The sequence below is a fragment of the Tachyglossus aculeatus genome, chromosome 4, assembly GCF_015852505.1.
Source record: "Tachyglossus aculeatus isolate mTacAcu1 chromosome 4, mTacAcu1.pri, whole genome shotgun sequence".
Classification (NCBI taxonomy): domain Eukaryota; kingdom Metazoa; phylum Chordata; class Mammalia; order Monotremata; family Tachyglossidae; genus Tachyglossus; species Tachyglossus aculeatus.
In genome coordinates this window covers 85,223,988-85,243,834 of record NC_052069.1, presented here as the reverse complement: position 1 = coordinate 85,243,834, position 19,847 = coordinate 85,223,988, and the positions used below count along the sequence as shown (strand labels likewise).

The 19,847-nt window shown below is 44.0% G+C and overlaps 1 protein-coding gene across 2 annotated transcripts in view; it reads right to left on the bottom strand.

Annotated features, from left to right (window-relative positions):
- The window catches only part of STK3 (serine/threonine kinase 3), a 363,087-nt gene that overhangs the window by 323,305 nt on the left and 19,935 nt on the right, over positions 1–19,847 (bottom strand). Inside the window, exons 2-3 of one of the 2 annotated variants that reach the window (XM_038745400.1) lie at positions 4,553–4,633; positions 841–969 (exon numbers count right to left, since the gene is read on the bottom strand). In XM_038745400.1, coding sequence (XP_038601328.1) covers positions 841–969; positions 4,553–4,633 — 210 coding nt within the window. Of the gene's footprint in view, positions 1–840; positions 970–2,033; positions 2,071–4,552; positions 4,634–19,847 lie in introns of those variants that run through there. The other variant, XM_038745401.1, reaches the window with a different exon arrangement.

Here is a 19,847-nt window from a genome sequence, read left to right as displayed (position 1 = left end):
ATTAAGACTGTGAGCCCCCCATGGGACAATCTGGTCACCTCGTAACCTCCCCAGCGCTTAGAACAGTGCTTTGCACATAGTAAGTGCTTAAAAAAATGCCATCATCATCATCATCATCAGCCCCATTCCTGCCCAGAAAGTGGGTTTGCTCCCCTCTCAGAGGGATACTTTGGTCTCCATCGGACTATACTTACAGGGGTAAGAAAGGTTCCACCTGAACTACAATAGCCTTAGATTGCTGGCCTGCAAAATTTAACGAAAAAGTATCAAGTAGAGCTGTTTTTAAAATAAAACTGAGAAAAAGAACATGAGTTTGACCCTGCTCCTGAAAGGGAGTGAGCTCTAAGGTGTGGGGATATGCAGAAAATCCAATGGGGCATTTGAGGCAAGCAGCTAGTAGGAAATAAACACCAAAAGGAGGAAACTGGAAGATGCGAAGGGGGTCGGAGGAAAGTAAAGCCTAAACATGGGCTAATGTGAAGACATAATCCTAGACTGAATGAACCATTGGTCAGATGCAGAAATGTTATTATGTTCCTATTAGATTATAAACTCCTTGAAGGCAGAAATCAGAACATGCTCTTCCATTGAAACCTTCTTATTGCCTAGCACAATGCTCTGCCCATCACGGGGATTCAGTAAGTTGTAGTATTTGTTAAGCACTTACTATGTGCCAGGCGCTGTACAAAGCTCTAGGGTGGATACAAGCAAATCGGGTTGGACAGTCCTTATCTCACGTGGTGCTCCCAGTCTTAATCCCCATTTTACAGAAACTGTTGGCAAGGAAGGCCAAACATGGCATGAGAACAGATTATTAAAGAAAAAATATATTTTTCATACCTGTCACACTGCTGCATTATGGAAATTTCTTTGATGATTTCCTGAAGATCTGATTCAACAGGGACTTGCTTAATTGCCACAACTTGACCAGATTCCTTATGTATTGCTTTAAACACACTGCCATAAGACCTAAAAAGGAAAAGCAGAAGTTTTAAATATTTCTCCTTTCAAGCAGCATCATCTATTCAGCAAATGAGACTTGTTTTTTTAAAAATATTAGCAACTATATTAATAAGAAAATCAATAGATAAAAAATAAACAATATTTCCAATGCCATGGGACACATATTTTGTTGGTATTACTTTAATTTGTGTTTTTACTTCAAGCTGAAACCATAAATTTATGGTGAAGTTACCACATACATTTCATTTTAAGCATGACCGGGACCTAAAATTACAATTCTAAAGTCCAACAAGAATATACTGCTGCCTTTGATGAAATAACAAAAAACAAAATCAAAAGAATAAATATAGATTTAATTTCTAAGCAAACACACACACATATTACATGGTGGCTTACTTAAAGAAACTCAATATTAAAAGTTTAAATTTTGTGAACATTGAAAAGAGAAACAGCAGGGCCCAGTGAAAAGAGTACAAGCTTGGGAACAAGTCCTGGGTTCTATTCTGGTTTTGCCACTAGCCTGCTGAGTAACTTTGGGCAAATCACTTAACTTCCTGGCCCTTGGTTGACTCACCTTTAAAATGGAGATTAAATACCTGTTCTCTCTTCCCATGTGGGCCAGAAACTATGTCCTACCTGATTATCTTGTATCTACACCAGTGCTGAGGATCGATCGATTGCACCGTGCTTGGCACGCAGTATGCCCTTATATATTATTATTGTTATTGACAGCATAAATCCAAGGAAGGAATAATCCTTTTCAGCTGCCCCAAAGGAGAGTAAATTAATTTTAAAAGACAGATAACTAAATTAATAAATTCTTTTTTTAGGATTCTTTCTTGTCTAGATTGTAAGACATGGTGGGCAGGGAATGCCTCTGTTTATTGTTATGCTGTGCTCTCCCAAGCACTTAGTACAGTGCTCTGCACACAGTAAGCGCTCAGTAAATACAATTAAATGACTGAATGAATGGATGAAGAGGTTCCAGGCTGGGGGAGTGGTGTGAACGAGGAGTTGGAGGTGGGAGATGGAGCGTGCAGGGTGCAGGGTTTGGTTTCCAGTCATACGACCTGGATGGAGGATCGGGGCACCGTCGTCATCCTCGGCGACACAAAGCACACCAATATAGGGCAAAGACGTCACCCTGACATCCTCCTCCGTGATGCATTTCTCAACTGAGTCCGGCATCATCATCATCATCATAATAATAATAATAATAGTATTTGTTAAGCACTTACTATGTGCCAAGCACTGTTCTAAGCACTGGGGGAATGCAAGGGAATCAGGTTGTCCCACATGGGGCTCACAGTCTTAATCCCCATTTTACAGATGAAGGTAACTGAGGCACAGAGAGCTTATTATGTGCCAACCACTGTTCTAAGCACTGGGGGGATACAAGGGAATCAGGTTGTCCCACATGGGGCTCACAGTCTTAATCCCCATTTTACAGATGGGGTAACTGAGGCACAGAGAGCTTACTATGTGCCAACCACTGTTCTAAGCGCTGGGGGGCTACAAGCGAATCAGGTTGCCCCACATGGGGCTCACAGTCTTAATCCCCATTTTACAGATGAGGTAACTGAGGCACAGAGAGCATACTATGTGCCAAGCACTGTTCTAAGCGCTGGGGTAGATACAAGGTAATCAGATTGTCCCACGTGGGGCTCACAGGCTTCATCCCCATTTTACAGATGAAATGACTGAGGCACAGAGATGTTAAGTGACTTGTCCAAAGTCACACAGCTGACAAGTGACAGAGACGGGATTAGAACCCACGACCTCTGAATCCAAGCCCGTGCTCTTTCCACTAAGCCACGCCGCTTCTAAGTAAAAAATAAGTAAAATAAAGTAAAAAAGTAAAAAATAAAGTAAAAAATCATCCAGCTTTTCAAATAGCTGTGACACATAAGTGGATCAAATGACATTAGATTCAGATTATAAACTGGCAATTGCAATTTGGTCCTATCATTTACTTTGTCCATCCTATTATTTTGAATCCCAAAATAGAGCCAAAACTACTCTTCTAGTTTTTCGGCCTTCGTAATTAATAGTTATAGATGATAGATGCCACGCAGTTATAATCAGCAATGCTGTACAGTATTTTATACGAGCTTCTGCAGGTAGGGAATGTGTGCCTACCAACCCTGATGTATTGCAATCTCTCAAGCGCTTAGTATAGTGCTCTGCACATGGTAAATGCTCAATAAATACCGACTGATTTCTTCTAACAGCCTTAACAATATATTTCGATAAGTTCTGAAACATCCTTCATTCTTTTCCAATTTGCAACCATATGTAGCTCAGTATAGTGCTCTGCACATGGTAAAGGCTCAATAAATACCGACTGATTTCTTCTAACAGCCTTAACAATATATTTTGATAAGTTTTGAAACATCCTTCATTCCTTTCCAATTTGCAACCATGTGTAGCTGTTAAAATCTTATTTCTATTGCTCAGTTTCACTGTGTACTTCAAAAATGAACCTGTCAACTCATGATTATGCAAGATAATCACTGAAAATCATATACGATCCTCAAACTTCATTTCTATTTCCTCTCCCACCATTTTGACAGAGAATTTGCACTTCCCCTCCTTAACAGCTACATATGGTTGCAAATTGGAAAGGAATGAAGGGTGACTGTTCCACACCTTGGCAAAATATGCTTAATAATGATGATGATGAAAATAATAAAGTACAGTGCTCTGCACACAGTAAGCGCTCAATAAATACGATTGATGAATAAATAATAATAATGGCATTTGTTAAGTGCTTATTATGTGCAAAGCGCTGTTCTAAGCGCTGGGGAGGATACAGGTGATCAAGTTGTTCCACGTGGGGCTCACAGTCTTAACCTTCATTTTACAGATGAGGTAACAGGCACAGAGAAGTTGAGTGACTTGCCCCAAGTCACACAGTTGACAAGCAATGGAGCCGGCATTTGAACCCATGACCTCTGACTCCCAATCCCTTGCTTTTTCCACGGAGCCACGCTGCTTCTCTAATGGTATTTTTTAAGTGCTTACTATGTGCCAAGCACTGTATTAAGAGCTGGGGTTGATACAAGAGAATCAAATCAGACAGAGAGCCTGTCCCACAGGGGGGAGGGAGAACAGATATCTAACCACCATTAGAAAAATGGGGATACTGAGGCACGGACAAGTTAAGTGACTTGCCTTGGGTCACCTAGCAGTCAAGTGGTGAAAACGGGTTGAGAACCCAGATAGCCTGACTCTCTCAGGCCTGTGATCTTTCCTCTACGCCATGCTGCTTCCTCTGCCCATTCCTATCCACTCCCTGCACTGCAAAGCAATAAAATGTCTTAAAGTAAGAAGAAGGTAAATAAGGGGGCCTGGATAATCAATTCATGAGTAATGAAACTGACTGCATAATTTTCCTATCATTTAAGTAAACAGAATGAAAACAATGCACAAGAAACTAAAAAAAAATTCCTCCTTTGGTAACTAACTGCATGTGCTACTTAGTGGATAACTTTTCAATTCAAACAAATATTCAATACCAAAAAACACGATTACTGGACTTCTTTTTTTAATATTGTCCCGCCTTATCTTGAATATTATATGTACTTACCCTTCACCAAGTTTCTCTAGGACATCAAAGACTTCTTCAGGCTGCTTAGTTAAGCTGTCTTCACTGAGCTTTTTCAGTTTGCTGAAAAAAAAATAGCATAGGGATTACCACACCAAATGCCAAGGATAAGTAAAACAGTGAATCTTTTTTTTAAATGCTACACATAAACCATAACAAAAAACTTTGAAATCTAGTGGCATAACCCTTGAAGATCACTCAGATATAATGGGTAATCTGTGTCCCTGCTGCCAACAGGCCCGAAGAAAAGGGGCTTTTTTCACATAAGGCATTACAGTAAGGGTTCCTCCATCACTGCTTTCCACAACGGGCATAGGAGCAAGAAAAGGGGATTCCAATCATTCATTCATTCATTCAATCGTATTTATTGAGCGCTTACTTTATGCAGAGCACTGTACTAAGCGCTTGGGAAGTACAAGTTGGCAACATATAGAGTAATAAATACGTACAAAGATATATACAGGTGCCAAAGACAACTCCATCATGCCCTTAGTACAAGCCCAATCCCGTCTCACCAAACCCCAGCTCAGCAGCAGAGGGGCCAGGGGTGGAAATTCCCCTTCCCGCTAAGGCACGAAGGCTGTTCCTTTCCCAGATTCCAATCCCCAATCTTCTCTGCTGTCAATCCCTCCCCAACTCATCCTGTCCGACATCTACTTGCCAGCAACAGGGGTCAGGAAATAGAATTCCGTACAGGGGGAGAGGGAAAGCTACTTGTAATCCATTTTGGATTATTAATAATAATAATAATAATGGCATTTGTTAAGCGCTTACTATGTGCAAAGCACTGCTGTAAGCGCTGGGGAGGTTACAAGGTGATCAGGTTGTCCCACAGGGGGCTCACAGTCTTCATCCCCATTTTACAGATGAGGGAGCCGAGGCACAGAGAAGTGAAGTGAACTTGCCCAAAGTCACACAGCTGACAAGTGGCAGAGCCGGAATTCGAACCCACGACCTCTGACTCCAAAGCCCGGGCTCCTTCCACTGAGCCACGCTGCTTCCCAAAATATACAAAATGCAATCCAATGTACAAAATGTAATCCATCCAACAATGCCAGGGAGGGAGGAAGGACGCATCCTCAGAGCTTCAGAGCCATTTTCTCCCTGGAAAAGGCAGGGATCAAGGAATGGGGCAACTCCCTTAATCCTTGGCATATCCAGAGAGAGGCCCCAGAGCAGGTAGCATAAGCCAGAAGCGATTAGAGTCCTAGGGAGAGTATTGTAACCTTCCCAAGCGCTTAGAACAGTGCTTTGCACACAGTAAGCGCTTAACAAATACCATTATTATTATTATTATTCAGTCGGTCGTATTTACTGAGCATACCAAGCCACACACAGGACGTGGGCTGTGTCAAGCACTGTTCTAAGCCCTGGGGAAGATGGAAGATAATCAGGTCAAACAGCCTCTGTCTCACACAGCGTTTAGTACAGTGCTCTATACACAGTAGAGCCCAGGTTCTCTGACTCCCAGTTCATGTTCATTCATTCATTCATTCAATCATATTTATTGAGCGCTCACTGTGTGCAGAGCACTGTACTAAGTGCTTGAAAAGTACAATTCGGCAACAGAGAGAGACAATCCCTACCCATCAACTGGCTCACAAGTCTAGAAGGGGGGAGAGGGACAAAAGAAAACAGACCATGTCCACAGTCTAAGCAGGAAGGAATGCAGGTATTTTATCCCCGTTTTACAGATGTGATGCAGGTATTTTATCCCCATTTTACAGATGTGGAGACGGAGGTACAAAGAGGTTAAGTATTTTGCTCAAGGGAGGTAAGTGGCAGGTTACACCATGCTCTAGCCACTATACTATGCCGCTTCCCTTAGAAGAAATGAATGGTTTTTGCCCTGGAGCAAGTAATGACTGCTTACCATTGGTTTTAAAGCACTCAATCACCTTGCCCACTCCTGCCTCATCTCGCCGTTCTCCTACTACAACCCAGCCTGCACCTTTAGCTCCTCTAAAAATAATAATAACAATGATAATAATAATAATAATGTGAGCCCACTGTTGGGTAGGAACTGTCTCTATATGTTGCCAACTTGTCCTTCCCAAGCGCTTAGTACAGTGCTCTGCACACAGTAAGCGCTCAATAAATACGATTGATTGATTGATTTGTTAAGCACTTCCTATGTGCACTGTTCTAAGTGCTGGGGAGGTTACAAGGTGATCAGGTTGTCCCACAGGGGGCTCACAGTTTTAATCCCCATTTTACAGGTGAGGGAACTGAGGTGCAGAGAAGTGAAGTGACTTGCCCAAAGTCACACAGCCGACAGTTGGCAGAGCTGGGATTTGAACCCCTGACCTCTGACTCCAAAGCCCAGGCTCTTTCCACTGAGCCACGCTGCTTCTCCATGCCAACCTACTCGCTATACCTCGATCACATCTATCTCAAAACCAACTTCTCACCCACGTTCTGCCTCTGGCCTGGAACGAGCCGCGCACCCCTTATATTTGACAGACGATTGCTCTCCCCACCTTCACAACCTTCTGAAAAACACATCTCCTCCAAGAGGCTTTCCCTGACTAAACCCTGATTTCCTCTTCTTCCGCTCCCTTCTGTGTCACCCTTGTACTTGGATTTGAACCTTTCATTCGCCCCCCTCCCTCAGTCCCACAGCACTTATGTACATATCTGTAACTTATTTCTTTATAGAAGCAGCGCGACTCAGTGGAAAGAGCCCGGGCTTGGAAGCCAGAGGTCAAGGGTTCGAATTTCAGCTCCGCCACTTGTCAGCTGTGTTACTTTGGGCAATTCACTTCACTTCTCTGGACCTCAGTTACCTCTTCTGTAAAATGGGGACTAAGACTGTGAGCCCCACGTGGGACAACCTGATCACCTTGTATCCCCCCAGCGCTTAGAACAGTGCTTTGTACATAGTAAGTGCTTAACAAATGCCATTATTATTATTATTAAGGTCTATTTCCCCCTCTAGACTGTAAGCTCGCTGTGGGCAGAGATCTTGTCTACCAAAGCCGTTATGTTGTACTCTACCAAGGCTAAATACAGTGCTGTGCACACAGTAAGTGCTCAATAAATACCACAAATTGGAACTGCCCTCCCTCCCCTCCTCTTCCCTATCCCTTCCTATACCTTCTAACCCCTGACACTCCTAATCAACCAATGTTACTTAGTAAGCACCTAACCGGTGCAGAGCATTGTACTAAGCACTTAGCAGACACAAACCCTGCCCTCAAGGGGCTTAAAGTCTAATGTGGGAGACTAACATTATGATAAACTACATGTAAGGGAAGCAACCCGGATACAAGGATATATAAGAACAATAACTACTGTTATTTATTGTGGTATGAAAAATATCACTAGGTGCCAAGCACTGTACTAAGCATCATCATCAATGGTATTTACTGAGTGCTTACTGCATGCAGAGCGCTGTACTAAGCTCTAGACACCAGGGTAGACATAAGATGATCAGTTTGGCCATAAGGAAGCAGTGTGGCTTAGTGGAAAGAGCCCGGGCTTGTAAAAGTGGGATTAAGACCATGATCCCCACGTGGGACAACCTGATTACCTTGTAATAATAGTAATAGTAATAATAATAATAATAATGATGGTAGTTGTTAAGTGCTTACTATGTGCAAAGCACTGTTCTAAGCACTGGGGAGCTTACAAAGTGATCAGGTTGTCCCACGGGGGGCTCACAGTCTTAATCCCCATTTTACAGATGAGGGAACTGAGGCCCAGAGAAGTCACGTGACTTGCCCAAAGTCACACAGCTGACAATTGGTAGAGCCGGCATTTGAACCCATGACCTCTAACTCCAAAGCCTGGGCTCCTTCCATTAAGCCATGCTTGTATCTACCCCAGTGCTTAGACCAGGGCTTGGCACATAGTAAGCGCTTAACAAATACCATCATTAAATAATTCATGTCTGCCTGACTCTGCCCATTAGACTGGAAGCTCCTTGTAAGCAGAACTTAGTATGGTGCTCTGCATTTTAGGAAGCGCTCAAAAAACCACTGGTTGACTCATTACACTGGACTGGACTTAGTACAGTGCTCTGCACACAGTAAGCGCTCAATAAATACGACTGATTGATTGAGTGAGTGATTGACTGTTGGTTCAGTGAAAAGAGCATTGCCCTGGGAATCTTGTCCCAGTTCATTCATTCATTCAATCTTATTTATTGAGTGCTTACTGTGTGCAGAAGACTGTACTAAGCGCTTGGGAAGTACAAGTTGGCAACATATAGATGGTCCCTATCCAACAGTGGGCTCACAGTCTAGAAGGGGGAGTCAAACAACAACACATATGAACAAAATAAAATAGTTATTATTATTATGAGGGAAGTGACTAGTTGTGCCTGCTGGGGCTATAATAATAATAATTGTGGTATTTGTTAAGCGCTTACTAGGTGCCAGGCACTGTATGAAGTGCTGGGGTGGATATAAGCTAATCGGGTTGGACACAGTCCCTGTCCCAGGTGGGGCTCACAGTCTCAATCCCCATTTTACAGATGAGGGAACTGGGGCCCCGAGACAAGTGGCAGAGCCGGGATTAGAACCCAAGTCCTTCTGACCCCCAAGCCCGTGCTGCATCCGCTATGCCATGCTGGCCATTTCTGAACGAAAAACCACCTTCGGCACTGCTGGAGGTAGAACAGGCCCAGCAGGAACCCCGAAAAATTGCTGATCCTGCAGACATACCCGGGTTCCAAACCACCCCGGTATGTACTATCCGGACGGCTCATGATACAAGAAAAATTACAGGCTCACTGAACCTGTGTCACCTGCAGACATCTCTCCTTGTTTGAACCGGAAATGAGAACGATTGGAAAAGAAATACGCAGGGATCCACTCCTGCCAATCTTCGCTAACTTTTCTTCCTGCCTGAATACCTTTTTATGATGGCATTTGTTAAGCGCTTACTATGTGCAAAGCGCTGTTCTAAGCGCTGGGGGGGATACAAGGTGATCAGGCTGTCCCACGTGGGGCTCACAATCAATCCCCATTTTACAGATGCAGATGAGGTAACTGAGGCTCAGAGAAGTTAAGTGACTTGGCCAAGGTCACACAGCAGACACGTGGCAGAGCCGGGATTAGAACCCACGGCCTCTGACTCCCAAGCCCGAGTTCTTTCCACTGAGCCACGCTGCTTCTTCCTTTTCCATACCCAAAGATCCTAGAAATGATGTCCAACACCGAGTCTGGCAAAAAAACAAGCGGTAGGGAAGTGGAGACTCAACAATTTCCAACCAGAAGTTGAGAAATTGTTGCCAACTTGTACTTCCCTAGTGCTTAGTACAGTGCTCTACACACAGTAAGTGCTCAATAAATACGACTGAATGAATGAATGAATGAAAATGTACTCTAAAACAGCTATTTGGCAGGGGCAGGTCCGCTCTCAAAAACTTCCTCTCTCCAGTTATTAATTAATGGTGCTTGTGAAGGGCTTACTATGTGCCAAGCACTGTTCTAAGCACAGGGAACATAGTCCCTGTCCCACATGGGGCTCCCACTCTTAATCGCCATTTGACAGGGGAGGTAACTGGGGCCCAGAGAAGTGAAGTGACTTGTCCAAGGTCACACAGCAGACACGTGGAGGAGCCGGGATTAGAACCCAGGTCCTTCCAACTCCCAGGCCTGTGCTCTATCCACTAAGCCATGCTGTGTCTCACTTCTTTGCCTCAATATTTGTTCTTAACATATAGTGAGGGGTAACTCCATATACAAGGAAAAAGCCACCACCTCACCTTCTCTTCCAGGCAGCTCTGCTCCAGCTCAGAGCTCAGCTCAGCAATTAACAGCATTTATTGAGTGCCTCCTGGGCTGCACTATACTAGGCACTGGAGAATATACAATAGAAGCAAAAGACGCGAATAGTCTGGCCTGAAGGAAGCGGAGACTTTAAGGAACACCCCATAACTCTGAAGTTACAAAGATGGCAGTTACAGCAGTGGCAACAGCTGGCTTGGGTTTGCTCCAACTACTTATTTCCAAACTGCCCAACACCAGCAGTGAGCTAGACACAGCCAATTCTCAGCTTGAGGCCAACCGGTCCTCTCAAACCACTCCCTTTCAGTAGTGCTCTTGTTGGATGTGCCTAAGGTTAATAATTCAAGGATCTCCACTGAGACCCCGAATTGTGGGTTGTGGATCCATGGTTCTCCACTGCAGTTTGAAGCTGAGGTAACGCCGCAAGGATCCCTGCAATTTCCTCAATTTCCTCCCTTAAAACACTCTTGGGCCAGAGGACCTGGTAACTAAGACATATAATTATAGGAAATGATGGGGGATAAGTGAATTTCCTCCTAAGTGTCTTAAATTACCTCCAGGTTTATTGCCCCACTAATCAAATTGGCTTATATTTTGATGGCATTTTATAGTGGCATTTTTCACAGCACACTGGTGGTACTATTATTATCACGGTATTTAAGTGCTTAACAATAATAATAATAATGATACATTAAGCACTGTTCTAAGACCTGGAGTAGAGACTAGAGCACTGGCCTGGGAGACAGAAGGTCATGGGCTTTAATTCTGACTCCGCTACTTGTCTTCTGTGTGACCTTGGGCAAGTTACTTCACTTCTCTGGGCTCCACTTCTTGAGACTGTAAGCCCCATGAAGCACAGGGACTGTGTCCAAGCTGATAAATTTGTACCCACCCCAGCACTTAGTGCAATGCCTGGCACATATTAAGCGCTTAACAAACACCACAATTATTATTTTTCTACACTATATGGGCAGGGATCGTCTATATTGCTGAATTGTACTTTGCCAGCACTTCGTACAGTGCTATGCACACAGTTAAGTGCTCAATAAATACTTTTGAATGAATATTATTATACAAGTTAACCAGAAAAGCAGCTTAGCCTAGTGGATAGAGTACGGGCATGAAAGGCAGAAGGTCCTGGGTTCTAATCCGACTCCTCCAACTGTCTGCTGTGTGACCTTGGGCCACTCACTTAACTTCTCTCTCTGTGCCTTACCTCATCTGTAAAATGGGGATTAAAACTGTGAGTCCTATGTGGGACAATGACTGTGTCCAACCTGATTAACTTGTATCTATCCCAGCACTTGGTACGGTGTCTGGAACATAGTAAGTGTTTAACAGATACATTTAAAAACAAAAAAAGTTGAGACAGAGTCCACAGTCCCTATCCCATATGAAGCTCACAGTCTAAGTAGGAGGGAGAACAGGTATTCAATCCCCATTTTACAGTTGAAGAAACTGAGGCACAGTGAAGTTAAATGACTTGCCCAAGATCACACAGCAAGTAATTGACAGAGCCAGGCTTGAACTCAAGGCCTCTGACACGCAGGTTCAGGCTCTTTCCATTAGGCCCCACTACTCCTAAATCTAAACCCCTTGCCGAAATCACTGTAATGTTTGCTTTATTATGGGAGAAAAAGGGTAATCTGTTGGCTTGACTCAATCAATCATATTTATTCAGTTCTTACTGTGTGCAGAGCACTATACTAAGTGTTTGGGAGAGCACAATATAACAGAGTTGGTAGACACTTGTTTGGTCCGGCCAAATATTGTGTCTACTTGTACGGGGTTGCTAAAGTTTACTATGCCTTTTTAAGTGTTTTAGTTCTCCATTCTAGGTCTTCAACTATTTCTCCCTCCTAATAGAGTCAGTATCGAATGGTCCTCTCCAAAGGATAGCACTATCTATCCTGGACAAAGGGGCAAAACCAAATTATTCTCAAAACATTAAGCTATGAAACAAATTTTGTCCCACACCATGTTTCATTTTTTAAAAAAACCTAAAATATTATTTAACCGACTTTATCTCAGTTTTTGAACACCATTTTCTTAAGCAAGAGAAAAAGGCTTTACAAACTAGCCTAAAGGAGAAATGACAAACATTCTCAATTTCATTTCTCTCTGTCTTTGTCACGTGACAATTTTAAAGTTCACTAATGCCACTGAAATACTAGTTCTGTAATAGGCAGGAATGCCACTTAAGAAAACAAACACCTTGTTGTATTTAAGGCATTTTTCAGACATACGGAGAGTCTTGTCCTTTTCTGCACTTATGTCATGTTCTTTCTTTTCAGGGTGGGCTTTAAGCCAAAATGGTCTCCAAATTTGGAATTTCCTGGCACAATGCCTTGGCAGGAAGGAAGTTGAGGTTTTCTCCATTTCCTCCACCCTTGGAATTTTTCATTTTTCCTCACTGCTGCTTCCTTTGTGCCAAGTGCAATGCGAGATAAGACTATGCTTCCCCTTTTATATTATTTACTAACTCTAAATTAGATAAAAGGAAGCTGCAAATCATACCCTAGTGCTAGATATACAATTACACCAATTACTTTTCCAATACCTCATTTAATGAACCGAATTTAATAAATACCATTTAACCTACAGCACACATCAGAACAGCTGAAAATAATTTTAATTGAAATACACCACCCCAAATTCAAGTGCTCGGGGATCAGTTGAGAAATGAAAATACATTTATTTTCAGACTTTCATGTATTAGAGATTTCTACTTCATTTCAATTGCTTAAACATAGCCCCGCCAGGCTTGTTCTTTGAAAGGAGAGAAAAGAGAAGGGAGGAGAAAACAAGAGATTGAAAGGGAGGCTGGACTCAATCACTTAGTAGTATGGACTGAGCACTTACTGGGCGCAGAGCACTGTACTAAGCACCTGGAAGAGTATTTTAGATTGTGAGCCCCATAAGGGATCATCATCATCATCATCAATCATATTTATTGAGCGCTTACTATGTGCAGAGCACTGTACTAAGCGATTGGGAAGTACAAATTGGCAACATATAGAGATAGTCCCTACCCAACAGTGGGCTCACAGTCTAAAAGGGGGAGACAGAGAACAAAACCAAACATACTAACAAAATAAAATAGAATAGATAAGTACAAATAAAATAAATAGAGTAAAAAATACGTACAAACATATATACATATATACAGGTGCTGTGGGGAAGGGAAGGAGGTAAGATGGGGGGATGGAGAGGGGGACGATGGGGAGAGGAACGAAGGGGCTCAGTCTGGGAAGGCCTCCTGGAGGAGGCGAGCTCTCAGCAGGACCTTGAGGAGGATGGAGGGATGGAGGGAGGAGGGATGGAGGGAGGAGGGATGGAGACCGTGTTTAATTCCCACTTGTGCATTTACTCTCAGGACATGGGTGCTTGTTGTGGAAGCACACCAGACCTAGTGGTGCCCTAGAAGGCCCTGTTTTCCAGAGAGTGGCTGAATTACAAGCAGCGTGGCTTAGTGGAAAGAGCACAGGCTTGGGAATCAGTGGTTGTGGATTCTAATCCCGGCTCCGCCACCTATCAGCTGTATGACTTTGGGCAAGTCACTTGACTTCTCTGTGCCTCAGTTACCTCACCTGTAAAATGGGGATTAAGGCTGGGAGTCCCACATGGGACCACTTGATTACCTTGTATCTACCCCAGCGCTTAGAATAGTGCTTGGCACATAGTAAGCGCTTAAATACCATCATCATTACAAGGAGGAATCTCCCACTGGGGATGATGGACAAGGCTTGATCCTGCTCCAGGAGGCCTTCCCAGACTGAGCCCCTTCCTTCCTCTCCCCCTCGTCCCCCTCTCCATCCCCCCATCTTACCTCCTTCCCTTCCCCACAGCACCTGTATATATGTATATATGTTTGTACATATTTATTACTCTATTTATTTGTTTATTTTACTTGTACATATCTATTCTATTTATTTTATTTTGTTAGTATGTTTGGTTTTGTTCTCTGTCTCCCCCTTTTACACTGTGAGCCCACTGTTGGGTAGGGACTGTCTCTATATGTTGCCAATTTGTATTTCCCAAGCACTTAGTACAGTGCTCTGCACATAGTAAGTGCTCAATAAATACAATTGATGATGATGATGATGAAACTGTGAGCCCTATGAGGGACAAGGACCATGTCTACTTCCCACCTGCGTATTCTCTCTGAGCGCTCAGCACGATGCTCTGCACACAGTAATAAATACTATTACTACACCTACTGGGACTCCAAGACAGAGTATATGGAGAAATTAATTTAAGACGAGTGATCTGCAAAGCAGCATTCTCTCCATCTCATCCCGGCCATTCCTGTTCCCACTGTAGCTGAATTTTATTTGTTTCTATGGTTTTTGTTAAGCACTGTACTAAGCACAGGGGGAAATACACGCAAATCAGGTTGGACACAGTCCCTGTCCCACCTGGGGCTTATAGTCTTATTCCCCATTTTACAGGTGAGGGAGTTGAGGTACAGAGAAGTGAATTAACTTGCTCAAGGTCACATCTCACTCCTCTAAAGCCTCCAATGGTTGCCCATTCATCTATGCATCAAATGCTACCAAGTTGATCCTTGAACAAGTTGTCTACACTCGCTGCCTAGAATTCCTCAACAACAACTCTCTCCTCGACCCCCTCCAGTCTGGCTTCCGTCCCCTACATTCCACGGAAACTGCCCTCTCAAGGGTCACCAATGACCTCCTGCTTGCCAAATCCAACGGCTCCTACTCTATCCTAATCCTCCTAGACCTCTCAGCTGCCTTTGACACTGTGGACCACCCCCTTCTTCTCAACACGCTATCTGACCTTGGCTTCACAGACTCCGTCCTCTCCTGGTTCTCCTCTTATCTCTCCGGTCGTTCTTTCTCAGTCTCTTTTGCAGGCTCCTCCTCCCCCTCCCATCCCCTTACTGTGGGGGTTCCCCAAGGTTCAGTGCTTGGTCCCCTTCTGTTCTCGATCTACACGCACTCCCTTGGTGACCTCATTCGCTCCCACGGCTTCAACTATCATCTCTACGCTGATGACACCCAGATCTACATCTCTGCCCCTGCTCTCTCCCCCTCCCTCCAGGCTCGCATCTCCTCCTGCCTTCAGGACATCTCCATCTGGATGTCCGCCCGCCACCTAAAGCTCAACATGTCGAAGACTGAACTCCTTGTCTTCCCTCCCAAACCTTGTCCTCTCCCTGACTTTCCCATCTCTGTTGACGGCACTACCATCCTTCCCGTCTCACAAGCCCGCAACCTTGGTGTCATCCTCGACTCCGCTCTCTCATTCACCCCTCACATCCAAGCCGTCACCAAAACCTGCCGGTCTCAGCTCCGCAACATTGCCAAGATCCGCCCTTTCCTCTCCATCCCAACCACTACCCTGCTCATTCAAGCTCTCATCCTATCCCGTCTGGACTACTGCATCAGCCTTCTCTCTGATCTCCCATCCTCATGTCTCTCTCCACTTCAATCCATACTTCATGCTGCTGCCCGGATTATCTTTGTCCAGAAACGCTCTGGGCATATTACTCCCCTCCTCAAAAATCTCCAGTGGCTACCAATCAATCTGCGCATCAGGCAGAAACTCCTCACCCTGGGCTTCAAGGCTGTCCATCACCTCGCCCCCTCCTACCTCCCCTCCCTTCTCTCCTTCTCCAGCCCAGCCCGCACCCTACACTCCTCTGCCGCTAATCTCCTCACTGTACCTCGTTCTCGCCTGTCCCGCCATCGACCCCCGGCCCACGTCATCCCCCAGGCCTGGAATGCCCTCCTTCTGCCCATCCGCCAAGCTAGCTCTCTTCCTCCCTTCAAGGCCCTGCTGAGAGCTCACCTCCTCCAGGAGGCCTTCCCAGACTGAGCCCCTTCCTTCCTCTCCCCCTTGTCCCCCTCTCCATCCCCCCCATCTTACCTCCTTCCCTTCCCCACAGCACCTGTATATATGTATATATGTTTGTACATATTTATTACTCTATTTATTTATTTATTTTATTTGTACATATCTATTCTATTTATTTTATTTTGTTAGTATGTTTGGTTTTGTTCTCTGTCTCCCCCTTTTAGACTGTGAGCCCACTGTTGGGTAGGGACTGTCTCTATGTGATGCCAATTTGTACTTCCCAAGCGCTTAGTACAGTGCTCTGCACATAGTAAGCGCTCAATAAATACGATTGATGATGATGATGATGAATCATAATCTGCCTTGACTACTGCATCAGCTTCTTCACTAGAGAAGCAGCATGGCTCAGTGGAAGGAGCCCGGAATTTGGAGTCAGAGGTCTTGGGTTCGAATCCTGGCTCCACCACCTGTCAGCTGTGTGACTTTGGGCAAGTCACTTCACTTCTCTGGGCCTCAGTTCCCTCATCTGTAAAATGGGGATGAAGACTGTGAGCCCCATGTGGGACAACCTGATCGCCTTGTAACCTCCCCAGCTCTTAGAACAGTGCTTTGCACATAGTAAGCACTTAATAATACCAACATTATTATTATTATACTTCACACTGCTGACCGGATCATTTTTCTAAAAAAACATTCAGTCCACATCTCCTCACTCCTCTAAAACCCCCAGTGGTTACCCATCCATCTCTGCATCAAACAAAAACCCCTTACCATCAGCTTTAAAATACTCAATCAGCTCATCCCTCTCGTATATTACCTCGCTAACCTCCTACTTCAACCCAAGCCACATGCTTCACTCTTCTAATGCCAATTTACTCGCTGTACCTCAATCTTGTCCATCTCACTGACGACCCCCTTGCCCACATCCTTCCTCTGGCCTGGAACTCCTTCTCTCTTATAGCCAACAGACCACCACTCTCCCACTTTCAAAACCCTACTAAAAGCATATCTCCTCTTATTAACTCTTCATTTCCCCACTCTATTCACTCTCCTCCTGCATCACCTATGCACTTGAATATGTACCCCCTAAACATTTTGATACCCCGGCCCCACAGCACTTATGTATATATCCTTATATTCTGCCGTTTCCCCTATCAGGAATTTATTTTAATGTCTGTCTCCCCCTCTAGATTATAAACTCCTTGTGGCCATAGATTGTGCCTAACAACTCTACTATTAATAATAATAACTGTAGTATTTGTTAAGCACTATATGCCAGGCACTGTACTAAGCACTTGGATGGCTACAAGCAAACTGGGTTGGACACGGTTCCTGTCCCACACAGGGCTCACAGTCTTAATCCCCATTTTTACAAATGAGGTAAGAGGGACAGAGAAGTAAAGTGACTTCCCCAAGGTCAGATGGCAATCAAGTGGCAAAGCTGGGATTAGAACCCAAGTCCTTCCAACCCCCAGGCCTGTACTTTATCCACCTTCAAGCATTCAGTTCAATGCTTTGCACACTGTCAGAGCTCAATAAATCCCACTAATTTAAATTCCAATGATTAAAGGAGTGTCTTTCCCAACAAGGCACTTCATTCATCCATTCAATCGTAATTATTGAGCACTTACTGTGTACAGGGCACCATACTAAGCGCTTGGAAAGTACAATTTGTAAACAGATAGAGACTGTCCCTACCAACAATGGGCTTGCAGTCTAGAAGTGGGAAGACTTCAGTCTAGACACAACACGATGCCTTGTCGAAACAAACTGTTTTGTTCATTCCTGTGACAACGGTCATAGCATGAATCGTACAGAGAGAATAGGGATTGTCTCTATTCCTTGCCGAATTGTATTTTCCAAGTGCTTAACACAGTGCTCTGCACACAGTAAGTGCTCAATAAGTACTACTGAATGAATGAATTTTGGTAAATGCAAGGTTCTTCAGAAACACAACCCCTTACAATATAGAAGAACCAACTATAACAGGCACACTCTAGCAATAATGTTGATTGTACACAATTTCTTCATACGGAACAACAAATTCTCCTTCTCCCATCATAATAAACATTAATGGAAGTATTTTCTGTAATTTCACTATAGTGCTTCCAAGTTGCCTAACAAGAGATATACCTCTTTACCTTTGATGCATCTTTGAAGCGTTCTACATAAACTTGCTTTCTAAATATTAAAGACATTATATGATGACCTCATTATTTTGGTTAGTATTAAGGCTGATGCAAACTGGCATAGTTTTCATAGACTCAAACAAATTCAGTCAGTCCATCGTATTTATTGAGTGCTTACTGTGTGTAGGCACTGTACTAAGCACTTGGGAACGTATAATATAATCTAACAAACACATCCCATGCCCATAACAATCTTACGGTCTTCAATCTTCTCTGGAGAAGAAAAATTAGCACAACTACCACATTCTTGGGTTTCCTCCAAGCATCTGAAAGCATTTTCCCATGCAGTTTCCTTAATCCAATAATCCAATCAATTCACTAATCCAACCCTAATTCCAGAAGAAGAGGGGAAGAGACCATAGTGCACAAAACACAGTTCAGCATAAAAAGACACAGGGCAGTGAGAAATAAGTGAAACTCAGTGAAAAGGGAAACTGAAAGTGAACCCTGCGTAGGTTTTGCTCACAAAGAGAACAGGAAGCAGCATGCCCTCGTGAGTAGAGCAAGGGCCTGGGAATCAGAAGGACCTGGGTTCTAATCCCATCTCCGACACGTCTGCTCTGTGACCTTGGGAGAGTCACTTCACTTCTCTATGCCTCAGTTACCACACCTGGAAAATAGGGATTTAGACTGTAAACCCCATGTGGGACAGGGACTGTGCCCAACCTGATTTGCTTATATCCACCCCAGCGCAAGCGCTTAATACAGTGCTCTGCACACAGTAAGCGCTCAATAAATACGACTGAATGAACAGTATCTGACACACAGTAAGCGTTTAACAAATACCATTATTATTATTAGGAACCGAGAAAGTGGCTTAAAACTAGATTGTCCCATTCCGTACCTTCCAAAAATCCAGTGGGTGTATTAACAGAATAATAATAATAATGATTGCATTTGTTAAGTGCTATGTGCCAAGCACTGTTCTAAATGCTGGGGTAGATGCAAGGTCATCAGGTTGGACACAGTCTCTGTCCCACATGGGGCTCACAGTCTCAGTCCCCATTTTACAGAAGAGGTAACTGAGGCCCAGAGAAGTGAAGGGACTTGCCCAAGATCACACAGCAGAGAAGTGGCGGAACCGGGATTAGAACCCATGACCTCCAACTCCCAGGCCCATGCTCTTACCGCTAGGTCATGTTGCTTCCCACAGAAGTGGTCCTTTAGTTGCCACTGGTTACTCTTCGTTTTTCATTTTGTGGGTAGGAGTGGGAAAGAGGTGAAGATGGGAAGGAAACACACTTCAAAAAGGTAATGGACTAAAAGCTAAAGTCATGCCTGGAAACTCTCGGATCTTGTCAAAGAAGTGCGGGAAGCAAGTGTGGGCGGCCGGCGAGTTCATTCCACTTTGGGGCTCACACCTCATGGAGTGGGCATTTTAGGGCTCGTTTACTTTCCAGCTGCACCACTGATATCACATCAAATTTTTTTAAATGAATTTCTAGGCTAGAGGGAGAGGGCACATAGAAAAATGTGATTTTACCACTTTATTTCCATTTGACAACTGAAGAAACTTAGGATACTTCTTAGTGA